The 21,681-nt window shown below is 36.4% G+C and overlaps 3 protein-coding genes and 1 long non-coding RNA gene across 4 annotated transcripts; all 4 read left to right on the top strand.

The window, feature by feature from the left end:
- The first annotated feature begins 203 nt into the window (after positions 1 to 203).
- Positions 204 to 1,126, top strand: LOC126584550 (LOB domain-containing protein 2-like). Its single transcript, XM_050248896.1, has 2 exons — positions 204 to 886; positions 1,093 to 1,126. Exons 1-2 carry the CDS (start codon positions 204 to 206, stop codon positions 1,124 to 1,126), a joined length of 717 nt encoding a protein of 238 aa, XP_050104853.1.
- A 4-nt stretch (positions 1,127 to 1,130) lies between these two features.
- LOC126584847 (uncharacterized) lies at positions 1,131 to 2,247 on the top strand. Its single transcript, XR_007610133.1, has 2 exons — positions 1,131 to 1,281; positions 1,881 to 2,247. It is a non-coding gene; the product is annotated as an uncharacterized LOC126584847 (long non-coding RNA).
- A 12,163-nt stretch (positions 2,248 to 14,410) lies between these two features.
- On the top strand, positions 14,411 to 15,356 carry LOC126584125 (pathogenesis-related genes transcriptional activator PTI5-like). Its single transcript, XM_050248591.1, has one exon. The coding sequence runs from the start codon at positions 14,467 to 14,469 to the stop codon at positions 15,079 to 15,081; it is 615 nt and encodes a 204-aa protein (XP_050104548.1). The 5' UTR covers positions 14,411 to 14,466; the 3' UTR covers positions 15,082 to 15,356.
- Positions 15,357 to 18,949: 3,593 nt separating this feature from the next.
- Positions 18,950 to 20,052, top strand: LOC126587137 (uncharacterized). Its single transcript, XM_050252113.1, has 2 exons — positions 18,950 to 19,274; positions 19,583 to 20,052. The coding sequence occupies exons 1-2, from the start codon at positions 18,993 to 18,995 to the stop codon at positions 20,033 to 20,035; spliced, it is 735 nt and encodes a 244-aa protein (XP_050108070.1). The 5' UTR covers positions 18,950 to 18,992; the 3' UTR covers positions 20,036 to 20,052.
- The last annotated feature ends 1,629 nt before the right edge of the window (positions 20,053 to 21,681 follow it).

Genomic DNA, 21,681 nt, shown 5'->3' with positions numbered 1-21,681 from the left:
TCACCACTGCCTTCGTGATTCATTCTTCACTACAACACCCTCTGCTCTTCGTCTTCTTCCTCCCCTGTATATATACGGCTTTCACCCTGCTGGTCTTTCTCTCACGTGCTTTTCTTTCTCTTTTTCTCTTTCTTCTGTAACAAAATAAAGATTTGACATACTCGAAGCTAATATTTGTGCAGGTTTATTATATAAGTATGTCAATGGGTAGCAGTAGTTCTGCAGGGGAACCAGTTGCTGGCCGCCATGCATGTGCGGCATGCCGACACCAAAGGAAGAGGTGCGAAGAGGATTGCGTTATGGCTCCTTACTTCACAAACAAAGATGAAGATTTTAAAGCAGTGCACAGAATATTTGGCGTTAGCAACATGACAAAGTTGCTTAAGCAACTAGAAGACCAAAATCACAGGGGTACGGCCGTACAATCTTTCATATGGGAAGCCTATATGTGGAACCAAGACCCTGTGAACGGACCTCTAGGAAAGTACAGAAAATTAGAGAGAGAGAATGAACTGCTTAGGAACGCATTGAATGAAGAACAAAAGGCTTTGGCCTTGGCTGCATCCACAACGGAGGAGGAGCCACTTGCTTTGGGCCAAGAGAATAATAACAATAGTGGCAATATCGCAGATGATGTGGAAGGAGTGATACCTATATATGGAGGTTCTCTGAATTATGGTTATGCTAATCAAAGTTTAGCAATTGATGGTTCTACTAATGGCACTTATACTAATCTATTACAAGGGCATGAGGCCACTGAAATGTCACAAGGGCAACAAGTATTAGGGCAAGGGAGAGGCTTTCATCATGGAGTTGTTTTGGTCAAGCAAGAAGCACCAGACCAACGAAGAGTAGTTGGCCTCGGTTCTTCTTCAGAACACTTTGGGTCAGTCGGTTTGATGTCCAGCCCTACGTTTCAGTACCAAAGGCTTATGCAATTTGAAGGACTCCCTAATATAGGGCCTCATATAAATGTGCATGGAAGAGGTCAAGTGGTTTTTGACCCTTCTGTTGGGCAAGAACAGCAAAGAGCATTAGGCTTGGTAGGGGCACCTCAAATTGGCCCAAATTTTGGTGATTTTTCTTTGGAAGGCCACAGGAGATCAACTATTACTCAAAGACATGATGACCGTAATTCACCTTATCATCATCGTCAACCACAACAACAACAGCACCATCCTGTGAACGCACAGAGGCAGGCGATGAACCAAGGGCAAAATCACCATAACTTTCAACGATACAGCTCGTTGCACAATTTCCACAGTTACGACAATGTTCAAGGTAAGTATAATACAATAATTGCACTCTTTCTCTATCTTGTTCAAAAATTGGTTGTGTATGATAATGGGCATGCACATAGCAAATTATGTTGTAACAAGGTCAAGCAAGTGATTGGCGAAACTACTTGTCTGTTTGACGTGCACCTGTATCATATCATCATATTTATGCATTGTGTTTTTCCTATTCGAAGTTTTGTCATATGTGTTATCATGTTAAATTGTCAATTTTAATATGTGACCGAATTAGGGTTAATATTTGTAGTAGTTAGAAGAAGTGAGGTAAACTGAAATAGCCTATTGTGAGGGAATCTTATTGTAGAAGTATGTGAATAATGATTGTATTGTTGCATCAATATAAAAGTCTATGACTTGGAGTCCAAGTATACAAATGAACTAGGACAATAAACCTAGCCTAACCCCAGGAAGAAAGAGAATCCTAACCGGATTCGCCTTCACTGACACTTATATTTCTGATGTGTTATGATACAAATAATTCAGTTTGGGTCCAGTTTTGGGATGAAGGATTCAAAGTTGTTTGTGGCTTACTACTCATTAGTGATTTTTTGACTGAGACTTGCTCTATGTTTTATATGATTGTAGATGCAGAGCAGTTCAACCAAGTGAAAAGTGAAAGGCCATGAAAGATCCAACGTGGAAGGCAAACTACTCCTTTACTTCTAACATCTATAGTTTTTTTTATTTATTTTTTATCTTTTGTCAAAGTTGATCATGCTCCCATGTTCGTTCCCATTACTTATGAGGATCAAGTGGGCAGATCAACAACACATATTTAATTGAAAATTAGTTAAGGTAATGCCTCCTTCATCATAAACTATTTTATTGTCTTGTTATTTTGTTTTTAATTCATGTATGAAGATAGATTCGAACTCGGAAACTAGTAATACTACTGAGCTAGAACTTTTCTCCTCTTAAACTTTCATAAATACATAATCAGCTAACTTTTGGATTTGATCCCATGTTAACCCATGGCTTATAGTTATATTATATGTGTTGTGCACTGAAGCATACTAGAACTTAGCTTGGGTTACGAGTTTTTTGGAGTGTCAATAATAATTTTGTTTTTTAATACATACGATATTATCTACACTAAGAGGTGGAGATTTGGCCAAGCCTCACAGTCGATCAGCCAAATAATTTCGTTCGAATTCGTCTTTGGTGAGAATCGAACCTAAAGATCTTTCACTTACAAATGAAGAAAAATACCCTTTAACCGTGATTGGTGGTCCAAAAATGTCACATGCAAGCCCAATAACGTCTCAAAGCCCGATTGTCCATGAAATACCTCGAGCCAAGATTAAATACACGGAAAGGTGCAAAATAAAAAATATTTACAATCATGCCATGCTAATAAAGTAATAATTTATGGGAAGAACATGTGTACGTATAATTGTGCCAGGCCTGTACAAGCCTATGCATATTCACCATTTCAAGCTTTGTCACGACATTGCATCATAGACAAACCATGCTAACTATAATACATATTAAAATGAGCCCAAACTACGTGTCCGGACTTGCTAAATGGATTGTGGTGTGGACGATCACAGAAGATTATCGTGCATGTGTGGAATCAAGATTATAGTGGACTTTGGGCTTCTTGGGAGCACCAAAGATCTAAGCCTACAATCTTTGAATCCCGCGTAGGTAAGTCTGGGAGAGAACAAACCAAAATCCTTTTTCTCTTACACTATGTTTGGCTGAAGAAGTTTAAGATTAAGATTACTAAGGAATTTTAAAATGACAAAAATTGAAATGATGGAATTTTAATTTTTAGTATTTGTGAATTTTCTTGTTTGGTTAACCTAAAAGAACAATGGAATTTAATACAGAATTTGTTATTTCTAAACTCTCAATCATAGAAATTGGAAAATGACACATGTTTACATGAAATTTAAACTTGGGATTTGAAGGCCCCAAATTCCAAGTTTTTTTTCCACGCGAAAATTCTAAATTTCTATCTTTATGAATCCAAACAAGGGAATTGGTGTATGTCAATTTATAAATTCTGACTTTTACCTAAATTCCAAGTTTATTTCCCTCATCCAAACATATTGTTACCAAACTAACTAATCCAGTTAGGAAGAAACTAGAATCCAAAATATCAAGTTCACGTGAGAGCCTAGTGCATGGCGTCCATTAGTGAAGAAAGAAGGGGTATTTCCCTTCGGGTAAATCGCCAAAATAGTCTCTGAGATTTGTATAAATCATCACTTTGGTCCTTGAGATTCCAAATCGATAAAAGTGGTCCCTGAGATTGTCCACCATCCATCATTTTGGTCATTCTGTTAAAAACTCCGTTAAGTATCCCAGAGCTCTTGGCTGGAAGTTTGGGCAATTTTCAAAGCTTCGTAACTCAATTGTTTCTTTTTCCAAATTTGACCTATAATATATCAAAATGAAGATAGGAAAGTGTAGAATAAGATTATACCTATTTTGAAGCCCAATGGTTGCCGGAGATTTCCGGAAAATAGCCTCAAAGTTGAATGGTCCGAGTGAAAACTTGAAAACTCGCCGGAAACTGGGTAAACTTTAAACGTTCATAACTTCTTCAATACTTAACGAAATCAAGTGATTCAAAAATGAAAATCATACTTCTCGACAAGAGAAAGAGAATGGTACCTTTTTGACGGCTAACTCGCCGTGGTTTGGCCGAAAAACATCTCGAAAGTGGCTGTCTTGGTATCTAGTTAACCATATTCGAGCCGATTTTCGGCCAAACCACGATGAGTTAGCCGTTTAAAAAGGTACCATTCTCTTCGTATCGTTGAGAAGTATGATTTTAATTTTGAATCACTTGATTTTGTTGAGTATTGAATAAGTTATGAACGTTTAAAGTTTACCTAGTTTCCGGCGAGTTTTCAAGTTTTCACTCAGACCAGTCAACTTTGAGGCTATTTTTTGGCCATCTCTGGCAACCATTAGGCTTCCAAATAGGTATAATCTTATTCTAAACTTTCCTATCTTCATTTTGATATATTATGGGTCGAATTTGGTTAAGAAACGATTGAGTTACGAAGATTTGAAAATTGCCCAAACTTCCTGTCAAAAGTTCCAGGACACTTAACGGAGTTTTTAACGGAATGACCAAAATGATGGATGGTGGACAATCTCAGGGACCACTTTTATTGATTTGGAATCTCAGGGACCAAAGTGATGAGTTATGCAAATCTCAAGGACCATTTTGGCGATTTACCTTTTTCCCTTCTTAACTCATGCTAAAGAATGATGAAGAAAAACAAAGGGGCGGGTTGTCAGAAGCAACACCTCTAAAAGGCTGACCAGGGAAGAATGCAATCTAAACCAAGTTTGCAATACAGTCTTCACGAGAGCAACAACGTCGATCAATGTTACGTTAAAAGGAAAAGTCATAGCTGTGTTGAGGAATAAAGAGAGGAAGACTTATACAAAACAGGAAGAAAAAAGGAAACCAAAGGATTCCGTAATGGAAACCCAGGAAATCTATCATTATCTTATGAAAAGGTATATGAGACACAACGTAAGCAAGGAACATTACATAACACAATAGAGAGGGAAAACGGATAAGGCAGAGGATTGCATCACACCAAGTAGGGAGATCTTTCTCTAAGTGCAGGAAATCTTGGATCATTAAGGAAATCATCTTTCTAGTGTTTTAAGGGTTCCTTTATGTTTTCTTTGAATTTTCTAAGTCACTATCGGCATCCTCAGACCCTTAGGAAACCCAAATTATTCATCTTTCAAAACCATGCAACCATGGACAAGTTCTCTCTCATGATAAACTGGTAAACTTCTAGCTTCCACACCACGCTTCACTAAAGCAAGCCATTATTTGCTTAATCACATTATCTTTAAGTCATTGATCCAACTATAATACTTCTGAAGATACGTTAATTCTTACAAGGTATTCATAGACTTGGTACGTAAACAAACCAGAAAAAGTAAAAAGATATTTGTCAAAGCCCAAGTTCAGCTTGACTAAAAGTCTCCTAACAACCATATACTAAGTGACATGTGTCAAATTTTTTTAATATTAAACATTTAAACAAAACATATAGATAAAGATGATAGAAAAAGAGGCTTACGTGAGATCCACAGAAAATTTTGACCTGGCTAAAGGGCTTGATATATTTGGCAAGCATGTTAACTCTTTAGCCTGCTAAGGTGCATACCAGAGTTTAGGGAAGCCCATTTGTTGAAGATGAGTTTTGGGCTATTGCAGGATAAAATGATCTATTAGAACCATGGCTAAAGATGACCTTCAGTGAGTGTCGAGGAAAAACAACTTTCTCTCATTCCCTGAGCGACCTTCTCTCTTCTGTGAGAGTTTTCTTCCGCCTTTGGTGAGGGTCTTCATCTTGTCCACTTTCTCAGGCGCTGACTCTGGCTTTGGCTGGAGCCTCTTTTCCTTTTCTTCTTCTATTTTCTTCTTTTCTCCCATTCTCTGCTGTGTTCTTCTCTTTTCCTTTTCTTCTTCTGATGCTTCTCCTTATTTTTCCCTCAGGCCTGTCCTTTTCTTCATCTTCCGTCAGTATTCCTCTCCCCATTTCTTCCTTAGTTCGATCTTCAGCCATAGTTCCTTTTGAGAGCTGGGGTGTTGTTCTTGACTCAGGTGTTTCCCACACTACCACGTTCTCCTTGTTGTCTGTTATTTTTGGCAGTGTTGCTCATGGGTTTTCCCGAGCTTCTTCTCGATAGTTGGCTAATCCCTATTTGGTGCCAACTATCACCTGTTAATGGCTGTGATCTGGTTGCTGTTTGGGGTTGGCGGTGGTGACTAAGATGTCGTTGCTCGATGGTGGATGACGTTTCCTATGGCTGGCCTGGATCTCTGTCGATGGAGGAGTTTTTAGTAGAAACTTTTCGGTTGGCTGTTGTGTGTTTTTTTAGGTTTCACTGTTGTGGGGCTTCTTTCTTTCTTTTTTTATGTTGGTTTCGGCCTTTTTTTGTTTGTGTATAGTTGTAGTTGGACCTTTGGTTTGCTTGTACTTTTAGGCTTGTTGTTTTAATAAAAGTTGAGGGAGTTTTGACTCTAGTTTTGCTACAGTCAAACTTTTTTCCCGAAAAAGAAAATAAAAAGATGACCTTAGGTGAACGAGGATTTTAATGACAATGGCGTATCCATAATTTTAACATCAAGTGGTTCCAAATTGGTCTGATTTGGTCCTTGGAGAGGGAGCTTACCAAACTGGTGTTTCAATGTCGGTGGTGGCGGCCTTCGATGGTTGGTAGGGTGGGGAACAAGGATAGGCTGATAGCCAATTGGGAATTAGTTTTGGTCAAGTGAAATGAGATTAGATTGGATGAAAAGAAATTGGAAATTTGGGCCTGACTTTACTCAAAAGTTGTTTGGGCTTTATGTTTTTTTTTTTTTTTAAATAGTGAGATGCTGGTCATGCTCTCTCATGTGGATCAAAGCCTTTCGCACATGATTGTGCTTTTTTTTTATAGAATTTTAACGAAAAGTTTTCGGTGCTGTTTATTTAACGAAAAATCATATTTTTACACTAAAAAATCAATTATGGTACTATTTAATTTATAATTTATTTTGTCTTTATCATTAAAACTCAAAGTTTTCAAGCCATTTTCATAATTTTTTTTTAATGACTTTGTTCAAAGCGACACAGTTTTAGCCAAGTTATTTAAAAAATATAAGAACCTTCCTCTTTCTCTTTGTGTTTGCAGAACCTTCACTGCAATCTGCAGCCATGGTTGCTCTTCTCCTCCACCATAGCCCAGACTTGAATGGTTTTCGAAGGTCCTCACAGCCTATTGTATGAGCTTTGGGTGGTCCCGGTACGACTCAGATCCCTTAATTTTATCCACCTCTGATGATAAGTCCATCTTGGTTCTTGAACTTTAGTAGTCGAAGACGTCAGTTCGGTTGCCGATTCCGGCCAAATATTCGAACTTACTTAAGCAACGCCCATCCCTACTATACTTAAGCTTATGCCTGCCCTATTTTCTCAACCGATCAACATTAAGAGATTCCATAATCCTTTGAACTTCAATTTTCAGTACTTCAAAAGCTCCTTTTTAAAATTTTGAAAAATAACTTTTGTTTTTACTTTCCTCTTTCCTTCTTATTATTGTTTATACAAGTAACACTGTGAACACAAGACCTCGAGCGTGTGATATATATTCTTAGTCATTTGAACTATAAGTTTCTTGCATATGCATGAATTGTTGGGATAAAAAAAAAAAAAAAAAGCACATCCTCAACTCAACCATTGTGATTAAGATTTTAGAAAAATAGAAACTAAAGGAAGGAAAAATTTGCCGAGGCGAGAGAATGATGAAAAGGTAGGATCAGAGTCAGCTTCCAAGTGGAAATGATCCGTTTAAAACTCTAGTGTAAAAACTGAATGAGAGAGCTTTACTCTCGGAATTGTTTTAATATACAAATGATATTGGGGAACCGTAGATTCGAACATCATATGTAACGGTGAATGCTCTTAGGGCATGCTTGCTTACCATAAAAAAAATTAGGATGTGAAGAATTGAGTATGAAATGAAAAATCCCGAGGTAATCTCATTAATTTTGTAAGTTGGGAGACTCAAAGTCGATGTGGAACCACTTATTTTTGGATAATATTTAAGTGCTTACTAGTGAGTTCCATAGATACTTACTAGTCAGTTTAATCAATTGAATGGATTGATCAATAATCTTTCACAAAAGTTGGTGTATTTGCTTATGGCAGTCAAATTAAAGGTCGTGGCTGCTTAAATGGCAAAAAAGTATAATATTATACTATTAAAATCACTATATAGTTATAACTTGGTTGTATACGTAGAAATAAATAATGACACTATTGATAATGACATTGTACAACAACGAGTTCAAATTACAAGAATCATTAATGAATTATATATCTAAGGATGAAGTGCCAATTTAGTCTTTGAACTATCAATAAGTCCCTAAATTCATTAAAAATTACTAATTTTTTCGTTAACTTAAGTAACTTGACACACTTTGGAGTGTAATACCGTCATTTTCTCACTATAAGCTCTTAACATTTCATATTGGTTGCGAATTTAACATCTAATTTACGTTCCAAAATTAATTTTCACTATTTCATATGAAAAACTACCAATTACCCTCCAAAGTTAACTCCATATGTGACAACCCATCCCTACCTTTACAATTTTATAAATTTTAAAATAGTGATTTTATGAAAAATGCCCCTAGAGGCAAAGATTTTGACTTTTATTGACCATTGGTTAGAGAGACGTAGGACTCATTCTTTTAGCGTATCCTTGTAGTACTCGTCACTACGAGTGCATAGGCGGAAGTCGTTCGCAAGTCTGGATTATAACAGTATAGTTACAGACGTATGAATTTGGTTATTTATATTTTGGATTATAAATTAGAGTAAATTGTATCTATGGTCCCTCAACTAAAAATTCATTACCATTGGTCCCTCAACTCATCAAAACGTGCAGCTATGGTCCCTCAACTAAAAATCCATTACCATTAGTCCCTCAACTTTAATTCAATTGGAGAAATAGTCCCTTAACTTTAATCCAATTGTAGCAATGGTCATTCCAACATAACTCGTTTTGACAAAAAAAATTGACGTAGTTGACGAAAATGACCATAATTACACGTTTTGATGAGTTGAATGACCCTAATTATATAAATGGTTATTCCAACATAACTTATTTTGACAAATTTTGATGAAATTAATGAAAATGACTATATCTACACATTTTGATAAGTTGATGGACCAATGGTAATGGATTTTTAGTTGAGAGACCATTGCTTCAATTTGATTAAAGTTGAGGGATCGTTGCTACAATTTACTCTTATAAATTAATTGAACTCCCACCTTGTGGGAAAGAAACCTAATTAGATTTAAGCAAAAGTAAGGGGACCGATCAGCTATTTTTTTTAAGTGACCAATAAGAAATTAGAGAAAGGGATCAGCCAATCAGGAATGAGAGAGAAGAACCTCATCTTCTTCCCTTTCAACCCGTGCACACCACAAACCCAGTTTCAACCCGGCCAAATTCCTGCCAATTTCCACCATTTTTCAGTTGAAATTCACACATCCATCACTTGCAACTTCTTCCACCACCTCCCCTTTACCATTTCCGTCCAAAATCAAGATTTTTTTTAATGCCAAAACCGTGTATAACCTCACCGGAGAACCTGGAGGTTCCCGACAGTGATCGGTCATTCCGGCAAGTCTAACCACCCATCACCACCCTTAATCAACTCCCTTTGGATTCAAGAACAAGACCCATCCAGTGATAGTGGCGTTGGAACATCGGATAAGTTGAATCGATGAACACCCATTTTAGGGTTTCCGGTGGGTTCGTGGCGATTTAAGACTTTTTCCAGCCAAATTGGACTTTTCCACAGGTATAAAACTTGCTCTACTCATTGAGATTTTCATTTTTATGAAATTTCAGAATTTTTAGAAATAATTGATTTTTCTGGCGAGTCGGGAAGGCCGACCACCATGTGCGGTGGCGCTTAGGCCGAGGCATCCCCTGGCCTTCCTAGGCTAAATTTGATACTCCAATTCCATATGTGAAGTCCGATTGATGAAATTCCGTCGTTTAAACCTAGTTCCATTAAGGTCCGCCACTTGAATATTTTAGCAATCGACGATTCGATCATTGGATCGTCACTAAATACGTTGTAGTATGTAATATTTGAGGACTATAGGGATGTACGAAGCTTTCCAAATTGGATTTGTAAGTTCATATAATAAAGTGTTGACCTCCACTTGAATTTGTAATTGGTGGAGATCCAACCGTTTGATCATAATGAAACTTTAGTATGATGTTCTAGAAGCATAATTTGGATCTTTGGAAGTTATGGATCAGAAATCCAAGGTGTGGTTCTTTTGGATTGAGTTATGTAGGGTTATGAACCCTACTGCTGACCTTTGACCGACGATTGACTTTTGGTCAATGGGTTTCAAATCATTTTAGAACGTCTTTGGGGATGTGTTTTATGTAAGTTACATATTCTATTGATAAGAATTCTGAGACATGATTTGATCATTGTTCTAGGCCCTGATCGTTCGTGATGTCTCGATATTCATGCTAGAGAGTTGTAGCGCGGACCTCAGGTGGGTGGGTCTTTTCCTTTTTATTATTATTATTATTATATATATATATATATATGTGTGTGTGTGTGTGTGTGTGTGTGTGATTGATAGTTTCCAAAAATGCTTTTGAATTGATTCATGCACTTTATGCCATGATTAAATTATGTTATGAGAATGTTACACTGTTGTGAAATACCAAGATGATTCTAGGGGATGCGCAGGTAAGTTTAGTATGTTGATTGGAATTATTACATCACTATGGCATGCGTACATATAGTTTGCTCATCATTGCTACACCCCATGTGAGTGCTCAGCCGAGGCTAGGCTAGCCTTCACATGTATGTTCACCTTTCAGCACTGCACGCTTGCCGTGGATCCAACTAGGTGTTAGCCTGTCGTACAGACTGCAATAGGCAATTCCGCATAGGTGACTACGCATAGCGCAAGCTTCACGTGATCGTAGCACAAGCTTCACGTGATTGTAGCACTAGAGCGTTTATTATTACACCTAGTCTGTCATACAGATCACATTAGGTGACTCTGACTCGTGTGTTAGCATAGACTGATGAGCAATAGGTGCAGTCGTACACGTCACATTAATTGACTCCGACTTGCATGCTAGTATATATTGTTAAGCTTATGATTATATTCATATTACCGTTGAGATATTCTATTGTGGCATATTTTTTGATTTATTGTTGGCATGCATTTGATTTCATATTTATACGTAGTATGATTTTCGGGAAACTATATTTGTTTTATGGCGAGGGGTTACAATTTTTTCAAAAATGTTTGTATAAAACTTTATATTCAGGCCCACTCACCTTTGTTTTTCGCCCCTCCAGGTTTTAGCAGCTAAACTATCTTATCGACGAGATTTCTTGGCAAATCTCAGCATAGGTGGTTACCTTTAAGGGTATAATCCTTATTCTATCCTACTGTACTTTACTTATGCTCTGACATCACGTGTGAAATAGATTCATTCCCACTCACAGCGCACTCTTGTATTTAGACACTTTTAGTTTTAAATTTATTCACATTTTCCACATCACTATACTTTATGGCTTCGTCACCTTCCAGATGTCAGCTAGCACAACTCGATTCGGAGTCCTAGTGGACATTCCAGGTCAGGGTGTGTCACCATACACTATTTCTTCATAAAAACTACCAATCTACCCTTCAATGTGTATTACATGCAAGTAACGTAACTTAAATTGACGAAAAATTGAATATAGTAGCTTCGAATTTAATATTAGGGATGTAATTGACATATTTTTATAATTCAAGGACTGATTTTTTTGAAAACAATAGTTGAGGGACCTAATTTTCACTAAGGTAATAATTCAATGACTAAATTGGCAATTTACCCTATATCTAAATAACAAAATGTTCCCACATCTACTTCTTTATCATGACTCTGTGAGTTCAAATCCTGCCTCAGTCACTGACTGTGAGTTTGATTAGTATTAGACTATTGTCACAGTGATGTGAGTTTGATAATGGTGGGTTTTATATATTAAAATGTAGATCCATCTACTATTACTTTTTCCATATTTTATGACTCACTAAGTTTGAATTCCATACTATTGGGATCACACTCCCCCACTATAGAAGACCTTACAAAATACATTCCTTACTAGTAAATATACCCGTAATAATAGGTGTAAGAATAAATTATGGATGTTATCCACTCACTCATTTTTATTTCACACGCGCCCCTCTTAATTTTTAACTGTTAGACCGAATGAATTAAAGAAGATATCAATAGACAAAAATTAATAAAAATGTATGGGAGGTTAAAAATGATGTGTGAGTAGCACTACCCAAATTTATTCACATAATAAAATCGGTCTCTATAGAATTTATATTAAGAATAGAGAAAATAATATTTAATAAACAATTGATTAAATGACATTATTACTAGCCCATTGTGAGGCTAAGCCCACCCCTTCTCTCTTAGTGTAGATAATATCGTTTGTTAAAAAAAAAACAACCATTTAACAACTAATTTAATCACATTATTATCCGCATGTGAATGACCTTTTTTATAACCGGTATTACACGCCTCTTAAGATGTGTTGAATGTGTTTAAAAATAGAGAAATAATATTTAATAAACAACTGATTGAATCACATTATTGCTAGCCCATTGTGAGGGTAAGCCCACCTCTTCCCCTTAGTGTAGATAATATCGTTTGTTAAAAAAAAAAATTATTTGACAACTAATTTAATCACATTATTATCCGCGTGCGAAAGACTTTTTTTATAACCGGCATTACACACCTCTTAAGATGTTTTGAACATGTTTAAAATAGAGAAAATAATATTTAATAAACAACTGATTGAATCACATTATTGCTAGTCTATTGTGAGGTTAAGCCCACATTCTCCCCCATAGTGTAGATAATATTGTTTGTTAAAAAAAAATTATTTGGCAACTAATTTAATCACATTATTATCCGCGTGCGAAAGACTTTTTTTTATAACCGGCATTATATGCCTCTTAAAATGTTTTGAACATGTTTAAAATAGAGAAAATAATATTTAATAAACAATTAACTGAATCACATTATTGCTAGCCCATTATGAGGCTAAGCTCATCCCCCTCTCTCTTAGTGTAGATAATATTGTTTGTTAAAAAAAAACAATCATTTGACAACTAATTTAATCACATTATTATTCATGTGCGAATGACCTTTTTTATAGCCGGCATTACACGTCTCTTAAGATGTTTTGAACGTGTTTAAAAATAGAGAAATTAAATTACATTATTGTTAGCCTATTGTGACGTACTAATTAAAAAATACTATTAAAATGATGAAAATGCCCCTACTTTATTTGATGCATTATTTTGGGATGCTTATAAAGTTTTTTGTCTTGGGGGCATTTTTGTCCAAATATTTTTTTGAATTAGTGACACCAAAATCACTATTCACCTTTTCCATTGGCCTTATATATAGATCTTCAGAAAAGTATTCAATTTCAAGGCATGTGTTATTCTAAGTCTTTGATTAGGACCTCCATCTTCATCAACGTTCGCAAAAATTGTAGGACTCTTTGTGGTTACTATTGATTTTGAAGTCTTGGACAACTCTTAATCATAATTTTAAACAAATTGTTGAAATGTCAAGCTATGGACCAGATTGGGTTAATAACACGACCCACGACCTAAAAGTTATAATATTACGACCGTGACGACGTCATATACAGAACAAAAGTTGAAGTTGTGAAGTTGCGATGTATATGAATCCAAAATCAAATGTGATCATCGTCATCCCAAAATTCCACCAAGAAACGTCTTTCATGCTTTCCTTGCCTAGCCAGTCACCTTGTTGACTTTACCAACCCATTGCCCGTAACAGCAAGCCAAGTATTGCAATTGAATTGCTAAATTAGCATCCATTTGCTTATATTTACCGTTTAGCTCAATTTGCAATTTAACCTAATTTACCATGAAAAAGATCCATGATTTTGGCACAACTGACTGACCCGACAGAAAAAAAAAAACAAAAAGAGTAAATAAGGTTTGTGTTACACATGCATGTTTTGAGAGAGGTTATAAGGTTTGTGTTACACATGCATGTTTTGAGAGAGGTTATAAGGTTTGTGTTACAATCGACAAGCATACATTAGATTAATTTAAACTACAAAAAGAAATTCAAACTTGAGTACAGAGTGAAAACACATTGCTCTAACTAATTTATCTTAAGTCCAAATTTAACACAAATCAACCTAGTTAGTTTCATATGTGTGCTCAAGGCATATTTTGAGATTATGAAGCATAACAAGTTTATAGCAATTGTCACCCCCTTAAACCCATCTTTGGGGCATCGACCTTCGTACCAATTTCCCTGAATTACTAAGTGGAAATTTTAGTTATTATGCTTGGTATGATTTGTAATATCAGAAGGAAGCCAAGGGCAAAAGTTGTGCACCATCAAGTGGTGGAAGACTAGTCCAATTTATAATTTTCTTTTTGTCGATTTCCATCACCATCCTCGTGCCAATGAAAATTCTTTGACCCCACGTTTGCCTCCTCCGTTTAATCCAAAGTTAAATACAAGTCTTGTGCCTATATACCACTATCTTCAATACCTGTTCTTGCCAGATTTCAGAAGGCTCCTTATAGCGATGAGAAGGCAACTTGGGGAGGCAGAACTGACTAAGGAAGCTATGGCTTTAGCCTCCTCACAACAAAATGAGCTCCCATTGAATGAGAATGACTCACAAGACATGGTCATATACCATGTCCTAAATGAAGCCACTTCTCTCACCCCCTCACTATTGCCACAGAGGCACCACATCCATCGTCAACCAAATCGCCTGGAACCCACCAAGAACGTCGGAAAAAAGCACTATAGAGGCGTGAGGAGGCGTCCGTGGGGCAAGTACGCAGCTGAAATCCGTGACTCTGCAAGACAAGGTGCGCGTGTATGGCTAGGAACATTTAACACAGCCGAAGAAGCTGCCTTGGCATATGATCGAGCAGCTTTTCGAATGCGCGGTACTAAGGCCATGCTTAATTTCCCAGCTGAAATTGTGGCTGCATCATCTCCACCAACATCATCAGTTCATAGATTCAGGCCAAGTTTTAATATACCTTGCAGCTTAAATAGTAAAAACAGTACTACTACTTCAGACTCAAGTGGAAGTTCAAGTATGCTTTCAGTTGGGACGCCAAGATCAGAATCTGAGAGTAAATTAAGTGCGGTGGAGGTACAAAATATGGAGGGTCAGATTTTCTAGAAATGTTCTTTTTATTTTTATTTTTTTAGTTATAAACTTCGGGTTACTAAACATTAGGACATTAAGTTTCATTTTATAGAAAGCAGAGTTATTAGATGTGTGTGGGAAAGTTTGTAATTTTTCTTTCATTGTCTAGTTATTCTCTTTTGATTTGCCAACACAAACGATAACAATATAACTCACAGCCAAAGAAAGAAAAAAGGGTATACAAATGTACTGCAAGAAGTGAATTTTATTGGTTTTGTAATATATATGATTGAATGAGTTGGAGCTTATTTTGTATAGATACATACATTCTTTGGTTTTCTCTCTTTGAGCTTCACAATTTTGATGAGGCAGGTAGATACAAGAAGAAATGCTAAAATAACTCTTAAAAGTGAGACCTTTATGAACCATCTTCTACCTCATATTTTTTACACAATGTTTTATAATGTTGGTACATGAATTGACGTTAAACTGGATGTGACAAAGAGTCACACTTGTGAGAGATTCCTCATAACATTTCTAATCTAAAAAGACAATTTACCTACAATTTGAGGAACACTCAGAATTAATTATCATCTTCTTGTCCAGTACCTAATGTGAAAATGAAGAGGACTGTTCATATCAGTCCCTTAAAAATGGGTCTCTGGGCTTATATTTTGTAGTGAAATGCATGGACTATGGGACAATTTTTACATGAATCACTCAAAGTATTTTTCATGGATCTTTTGTCACCTCACAATTTAACGTCAATTCATGTAACAACATTATAAAATATTGTACTAAAAATATAAAATGACAAAAAGTTCATGAAGTGTCCCACTTTTAAATCTCTTTAGCATTTCTGACTTGTCAAATGGACCACTATTTTGGTTGGTAGGTAGACACACATGAACCTCTCCGTCTAATTTTTGTAAGACTAATTTGCCAAGACAATTGCCAATTTGGTCAATCAATTCAACCTAATCTCACATTGGTTCTCTCACCTTAATTTGTTCCATTCTATTACAAGTTGAACCCAAAAACTTACACGTAACTTAGATTGGCGATAATCTAATCTCATATTCAAAGCAAATAGACTTATCCCTTGCAGGGACCAAATTTTCTAATCAGCATATCAACCTCCATTTTATTTTCAACTAGAAGAAGAGCAATTCATATAGACCATCCATTGACTGTACAATTTAAAATATTGTTATTAAGAAAAAGAGGACATGGATCCTCTCCGGATCCAATTGTCATAATCCTAAGGATCAATGAATTCGGATTATTAAAATTTAATCTAACTGTTAAAGTTATTATAACTTTTATAGTGGTCATCTGTTGTAGCTATTGGATCAAATTTTAATGTTCCAGATTCATTGATTTTTAAAATTAGGACAATTGGATACAAAGAGGATCCATGTCCGAAAAAGAAATATGAAATGTCTTTTGGATAAGCTGACCAGGTACATAGCATGGCTTGACTTTGAACAAGGAAAAGAGAAAAGTAAATAAATAAAAAATTCAAGGTCGGTTATGGAGTGGGTTTGCTTTATTTTATTTTCTTTTAATAATTGAAAAAAGATGGTTCATCTTCAACATGTGAAAGTAGATATACTCGAGGGTTCAAAGTTTAGATGGAGAATTTCAACTTGGTATCTGATTTCGAATACTTTCTGACGTGTTATATTCTTTTGAAAAATACTTGGGTTTTCACTGAAGAGTACCTAATTTCCAGGCCAAATGAAATGGTCCTGTGAAATGGTAACAGCTGTCCTTTTTAATCTCTACTAATGAATAAAATATTCATTATCAATTAAAAGCTTATAAAATTACTAATTTAACCTTTTAATTAAAATAACATAAAATATGAAATATGAGATAAAAATATAATTTCACACAACTAAATTTTACTATTTTTTTTCGAAACCTCGTAACATATCTCGAATTAAAAAAAATTAAAAAAAAACCTTCAAACTTCTACATCCTCTATCTTCTATTTTAAAAACAAAAATAAAAAAGTTTCCCACACTTCTATATTAAATTTTTGCTATATTGAGAACCGAACAGCCCTCTTCTTCCTCCTCTTACCTCTGCCATGTCAAATCTGAACAAGCACTATCCTCTTCCAACCTTTGTCAACCCCACCCCGTGACCTCGTCGGCTCCGGCATCATGTGCAAGCTTCAAGCTCACTCACCAAGCCGACGTCGATTCCTTAACCGAGATACCCCAATCCGTAATCATCCCAAATTTTGTCGCCGCAATCTCACTGCGGGGTGCAGTCACCGGTGGGAGGAGGGTGGGTGGGCTTGGTGGTGGTGGGAAAGGGCAGTGGGTGGTGGTGGGAAAGGGCAGTGGCTTGGGATAAAGGAAAACTAATGAAAATGGCTTGAAAACTTTGATTTTTAATAATAAGGACAAAATAAAGGGTAAAGTGAATAGTACTAAGATTGACTTTTTAGTGTAAAAATGTGGTTTTTCGTTAAAGTGAACAGTATCAGGTGCTTTTCGTTAAAGTTCCCTTGGGATAATGGGATGGAACTCATGAAAGGCTGGTAGTAACGTGTTAGCAGATTTGAGATGGACAGGTGTTGTTATCTTGTTGTTCCACGTATCCAAGTCTGTATACTGGTACTCCCCGAGGGACATGGATCTTCTCCGGATCCAATTGTCCTAATATTAAGAATTCATGAATTCGGACCATTGAAATTTGATCCAACGGTTAAAGTTATTATAACTTTTAGAGTAGATCTCTGTTTGTAACCGTTAAATCAAATTTCAATGGCTCACATTCATTGATCCCTAGGATCCGGAGAGGATCCATGTCCCTTCCCGAGGAGTACCCACATATTGTCCTATTCTTTTAGCTTTTTATCTCAAATGATTTTTGAGATTTACATAATTCCTCATTTTAGTCTTTAAAATTTAAAATTGTGGTTCATGAGATTGTCTACTTTGGTCCTTCAATGAGAAACCTCCGTTAAATTAAAGGTGTTTTTTGTCAAATCAACTCATCCCCTTGAACGAGTGGTTTCTTCAATTTAAAATAATTTATCCACAAATAGACCAAAATAATTGATGATAGAAAATCTCATATAGACTATTTCTATTGATTTTAAAGCTCAAAAATTAAAATGAAAAGTTATAGGAATCTCATAATCATTTTGCCTAAAAAGTCTATCATCATTCAGAGCAACTCCACCCATGCTCTTTGCTGGGGGGACGGGCTGCAGGAAAGGGCCCAATGGCCTGTTGGTTCTTCTCCAGCCATGGAGAGGCTGAGTGAAGGTGGGAGCCCAAGGGAGAAGGGGTGGGCAATTGACAGGCTTGTGGCCCGAGGCCCGTGACGTCAGGCTTGGGTCCGGGCTTTTTTTTTTCTTTTTTTTTTTTTGTGTCAGGCGCGTGCCCCTCACGCGCGAGTGGGGGCGCGTCGCCCGACATGATTTCAGGCAAGTGGCTCGCGTGCCCAGTTACCGTTGGGAAGCCACGTGGCTTCCCACGGTCCGTTCGATCCCAACTGCTCTTTAATACGAGCCATTTGATTTGCAACGGTAATAAAAAAAAACTGATTTTATATCAACCGTTCGATCTAAGATCAACGGTTGATATAAATCTGCTTTATAAATTAAAAAAAAAAGAGAAAATAGTTTTAAAATTAAGAAAAGTTACCATTATGACACGTGGCACAATCTGGAGTGTTGGAATTCAAAAATTTTAAAATCCAACGGTAGAGATTAATTTTTTGAATAAAAATTAAAAAAAATTGTAAAAAATCCGAAAAAATTGTAAAAAATCTGAAAAAAATTTGTAAAAAATTGTTTTTACTTTTCTATAAATACCACTTCTTCTCCATATACCTTACACCATAATTTCATATTTTCTCAACTACTTTCAATCAAATTCCTATCTTTCTCTCAAAGTTTCAATCCAATTTTTTTCCACAAAATGACTACTGATGCAGGTACGAATTGGTCGCTTCTTGAAGATGTTGCGTTGTGCACTAGCTGGGTTGAAGTTACTCATAATTCCCTTACGGGTAATGAGATGCAGTTACGAGAAATGTGGAGTTTAATTCATACCAAATTTCTTGAGCAAATAGGTGGGAAAAGAACCAAAGAATGGATGTCCAGTCGTTGGAAAATACTTTGCCATTCCTTTAGTACGTGGAGAGATGCCTTGACACAAGCTAGTAGTAATGTTCGAAGTGGGGCAAATTATGCGGATGAGGTAAGAATATATTATAATTATTTGTTTGTATTATTATTTTGTTACCTAATTTGATTATAATTATTTGTTTGTATTATTTATTTGTTACCTAATTTCATTATTATTATTATTTGTTTGCATTATTTATTTGTTACCTAATAATAATTTCGTTATTATTATTTGTTTGTATTATTTATTTGTTACCTAATAATTTCATTATTATTCATTTGTTTGTATTATTTATTTGTTACCTAATAATAATTTCATTATTATTATTTGTTTGTATTATTTATTTGTTACCTAATAATTTCAATATTATTCATTTGTAGCAACTTCAAGCACAAACATGGTATGGTGCCAAAATCAAATCAAGAAACAAATCATTCACCCGGTGGGAATGTTGGAATATTGTTAAAGATTGTCCTAAATTCAAAGTTGTGTCTGTTGGTCCAGAAGTATGCATGAACAACATCCCTCTACACAGCACATTTGTACACAGCACCCCTCCACACTCTACACCCGATCATGGCTCCCATGTTGATGAAGAAGATGGAGAAGAAGTGCCTGAAACGCCCATTCCTGAACAAGCGTCGGGGTCGACCCGTTATCCAATTAGGCCTCTAGGTAAGAAGGCTTCAAAGAGGAAAGGGAGTGCTTCCAAGAATGATTATGGAAAGTACATGCAAGAACTTGCTCGTCAAGGTGAATTGACGTTGGCGCGGGAATTGGCGAAATATGAGGCTGACAAGGCTAGAGATGAGGTAAAAGTTGCAGCTATTTAACAAGCATTTCAAGCTGAACAGAGGGAAAGAGAGATACTTAGGCAAGAAAGGGAGTTGCTTAGAGAAGAAAGAATTGCACAACGAGATCGTGACATTATGAACACGCGTTTAGAAGGGATGTCTCCAAATTCTAAATATTTTTGGCAGTCGGAGAAAGCGGATGTGGTGCAAAGGAGGCGTGCAAGAGAAGCGAGATCAAGACAAGATGGTCCTAGCACAACAAGACAAGATGATCCTAGCACCACAGATTGGTTAAGTGGTGAGGAATAGGGTACTTTTGTAATCAGATCCCATAGTTTTCCAATCAATTTGGGTTGTAATTTATTATTTATGTTGTTTCCATTTTATTGAAGTTAGTACTTTATTTAAAGTGAGAGTACATGTATTTAATTTCGTAATATATTTATCCTAATAATAGAATCTTTATTCATCAAATTGTTCACGTATAATGAAATTATAAAACACACCAAATAAAACTAAAAAACTCACCAATTGGAATTACATAAACACACCAAATAAAATTACATAAACATACAAAATAATAAAAAACTCACTACAAAAAACACACCAAATAAAAATACATAAACATACCAAATAATTCACACCAAATAAAATTACATAAACATACGAAATAACAAAAAACTCACTACAAAAAACACACCAAATAAAATTACATAAACACACCAAATACAAACAAACATACTAAATAAACTTAAGTATCTTCAGCTTGTTTCAATGCCCACTGGTGCTCTATCAAGTCAATTTGCCGATCATTGTGCATAGATGACCTTTGAAGTGCAGTATATCGTTGAATGACCCTTTCATTGTAACGTCCATCCTTTTCTAATGGCTCGTGTTGCACGGGTTCTTCGGTGGCATCATGCGCACAATATATCCGTGTTCTTGAATTGTTCATCGTGTTTGGCTCTGGCTCATAGTCATCAACCGCATCATAATCGAACTCATCTTCCACAATCATGTTGTGAAGAATGACGCACGTCATCATGATGGATCGAAGTGACTCTACATCGAACATTCTGGCAGCACCCATGACGATCGCCCAACGAGCTTGAAGGATACCAAAACAACGCTCCATATCCTTCCTGCACCCCTCTTGACAGCTTGCAAAGTGTTTTTCCTTTGCACTTCGCGGGCGTGGCACTGTTTTGACAAATGTTTCCCACCGTGGGTAAATGCCGTCGGCTAGGTAGTATGCCCCGTCGTACCTATGTCTGTTGACGACGTACGTGACTTTTGGTGCCTTTCCTTGCAAGACGTCGTTGAACACTGGGGATTGGGCAAGGACGTTGAGATCATTTTGAGCCCCCGGAACCCCGAAAAAAGCGTGCCATATCCATGTATCAAAAGATGCCACTGTCTCCAAAATGATAGATTTTGATCCTTTTCTGTCCCCATATGCGCTTTGCCATGCACTTAGATAGTTTTTCCACGTCCAGTGCATACAATCGATGCTTCCTATCATCCCAGGAAAACCTCGCATCTCGCTCTTCTTCAGAAGCCTTTGCAAGTCCTTGTGAGTAGGTTTTCGAAGGTACTCTGCGGTGTACAAAGATTCGACTGCTCCGCAAAACCTCATCAGGGCCTCAAGAATGGTTGATTTCCCCATCCTCGTTATCTCATCCACT

This window comes from Malus sylvestris, chromosome 10 (assembly GCF_916048215.2).
Source record: "Malus sylvestris chromosome 10, drMalSylv7.2, whole genome shotgun sequence".
Lineage (NCBI taxonomy): Eukaryota > Viridiplantae > Streptophyta > Magnoliopsida > Rosales > Rosaceae > Malus > Malus sylvestris.
The sequence above is the reverse complement of the archived record's forward strand: the minus strand, read 5'-3'. Positions and strand labels throughout refer to the sequence as shown.

Excerpts from the sequence above, each read along its gene's own strand:
- LOC126584550 (XM_050248896.1), top strand. The coding sequence starts at position 204 with ATGGGTAGCAGTAGTTCTGCAGGGGAACCAGTTGCTGGCCGCCATGCA. Across the intron at positions 887-1,092 it reads TCTTCTTCAGAACACTTTGG|GCCACAGGAGATCAACTATT; the intron begins GTCAGTCGGTTT and ends TTTCTTTGGAAG.
- LOC126584125 (XM_050248591.1), top strand. The coding sequence starts at position 14,467 with ATGAGAAGGCAACTTGGGGAGGCAGAACTGACTAAGGAAGCTATGGCT.
- LOC126587137 (XM_050252113.1), top strand. The coding sequence starts at position 18,993 with ATGACTACTGATGCAGGTACGAATTGGTCGCTTCTTGAAGATGTTGCG. Across the intron at positions 19,275-19,582 it reads GGGCAAATTATGCGGATGAG|CAACTTCAAGCACAAACATG; the intron begins GTAAGAATATAT and ends ATTCATTTGTAG.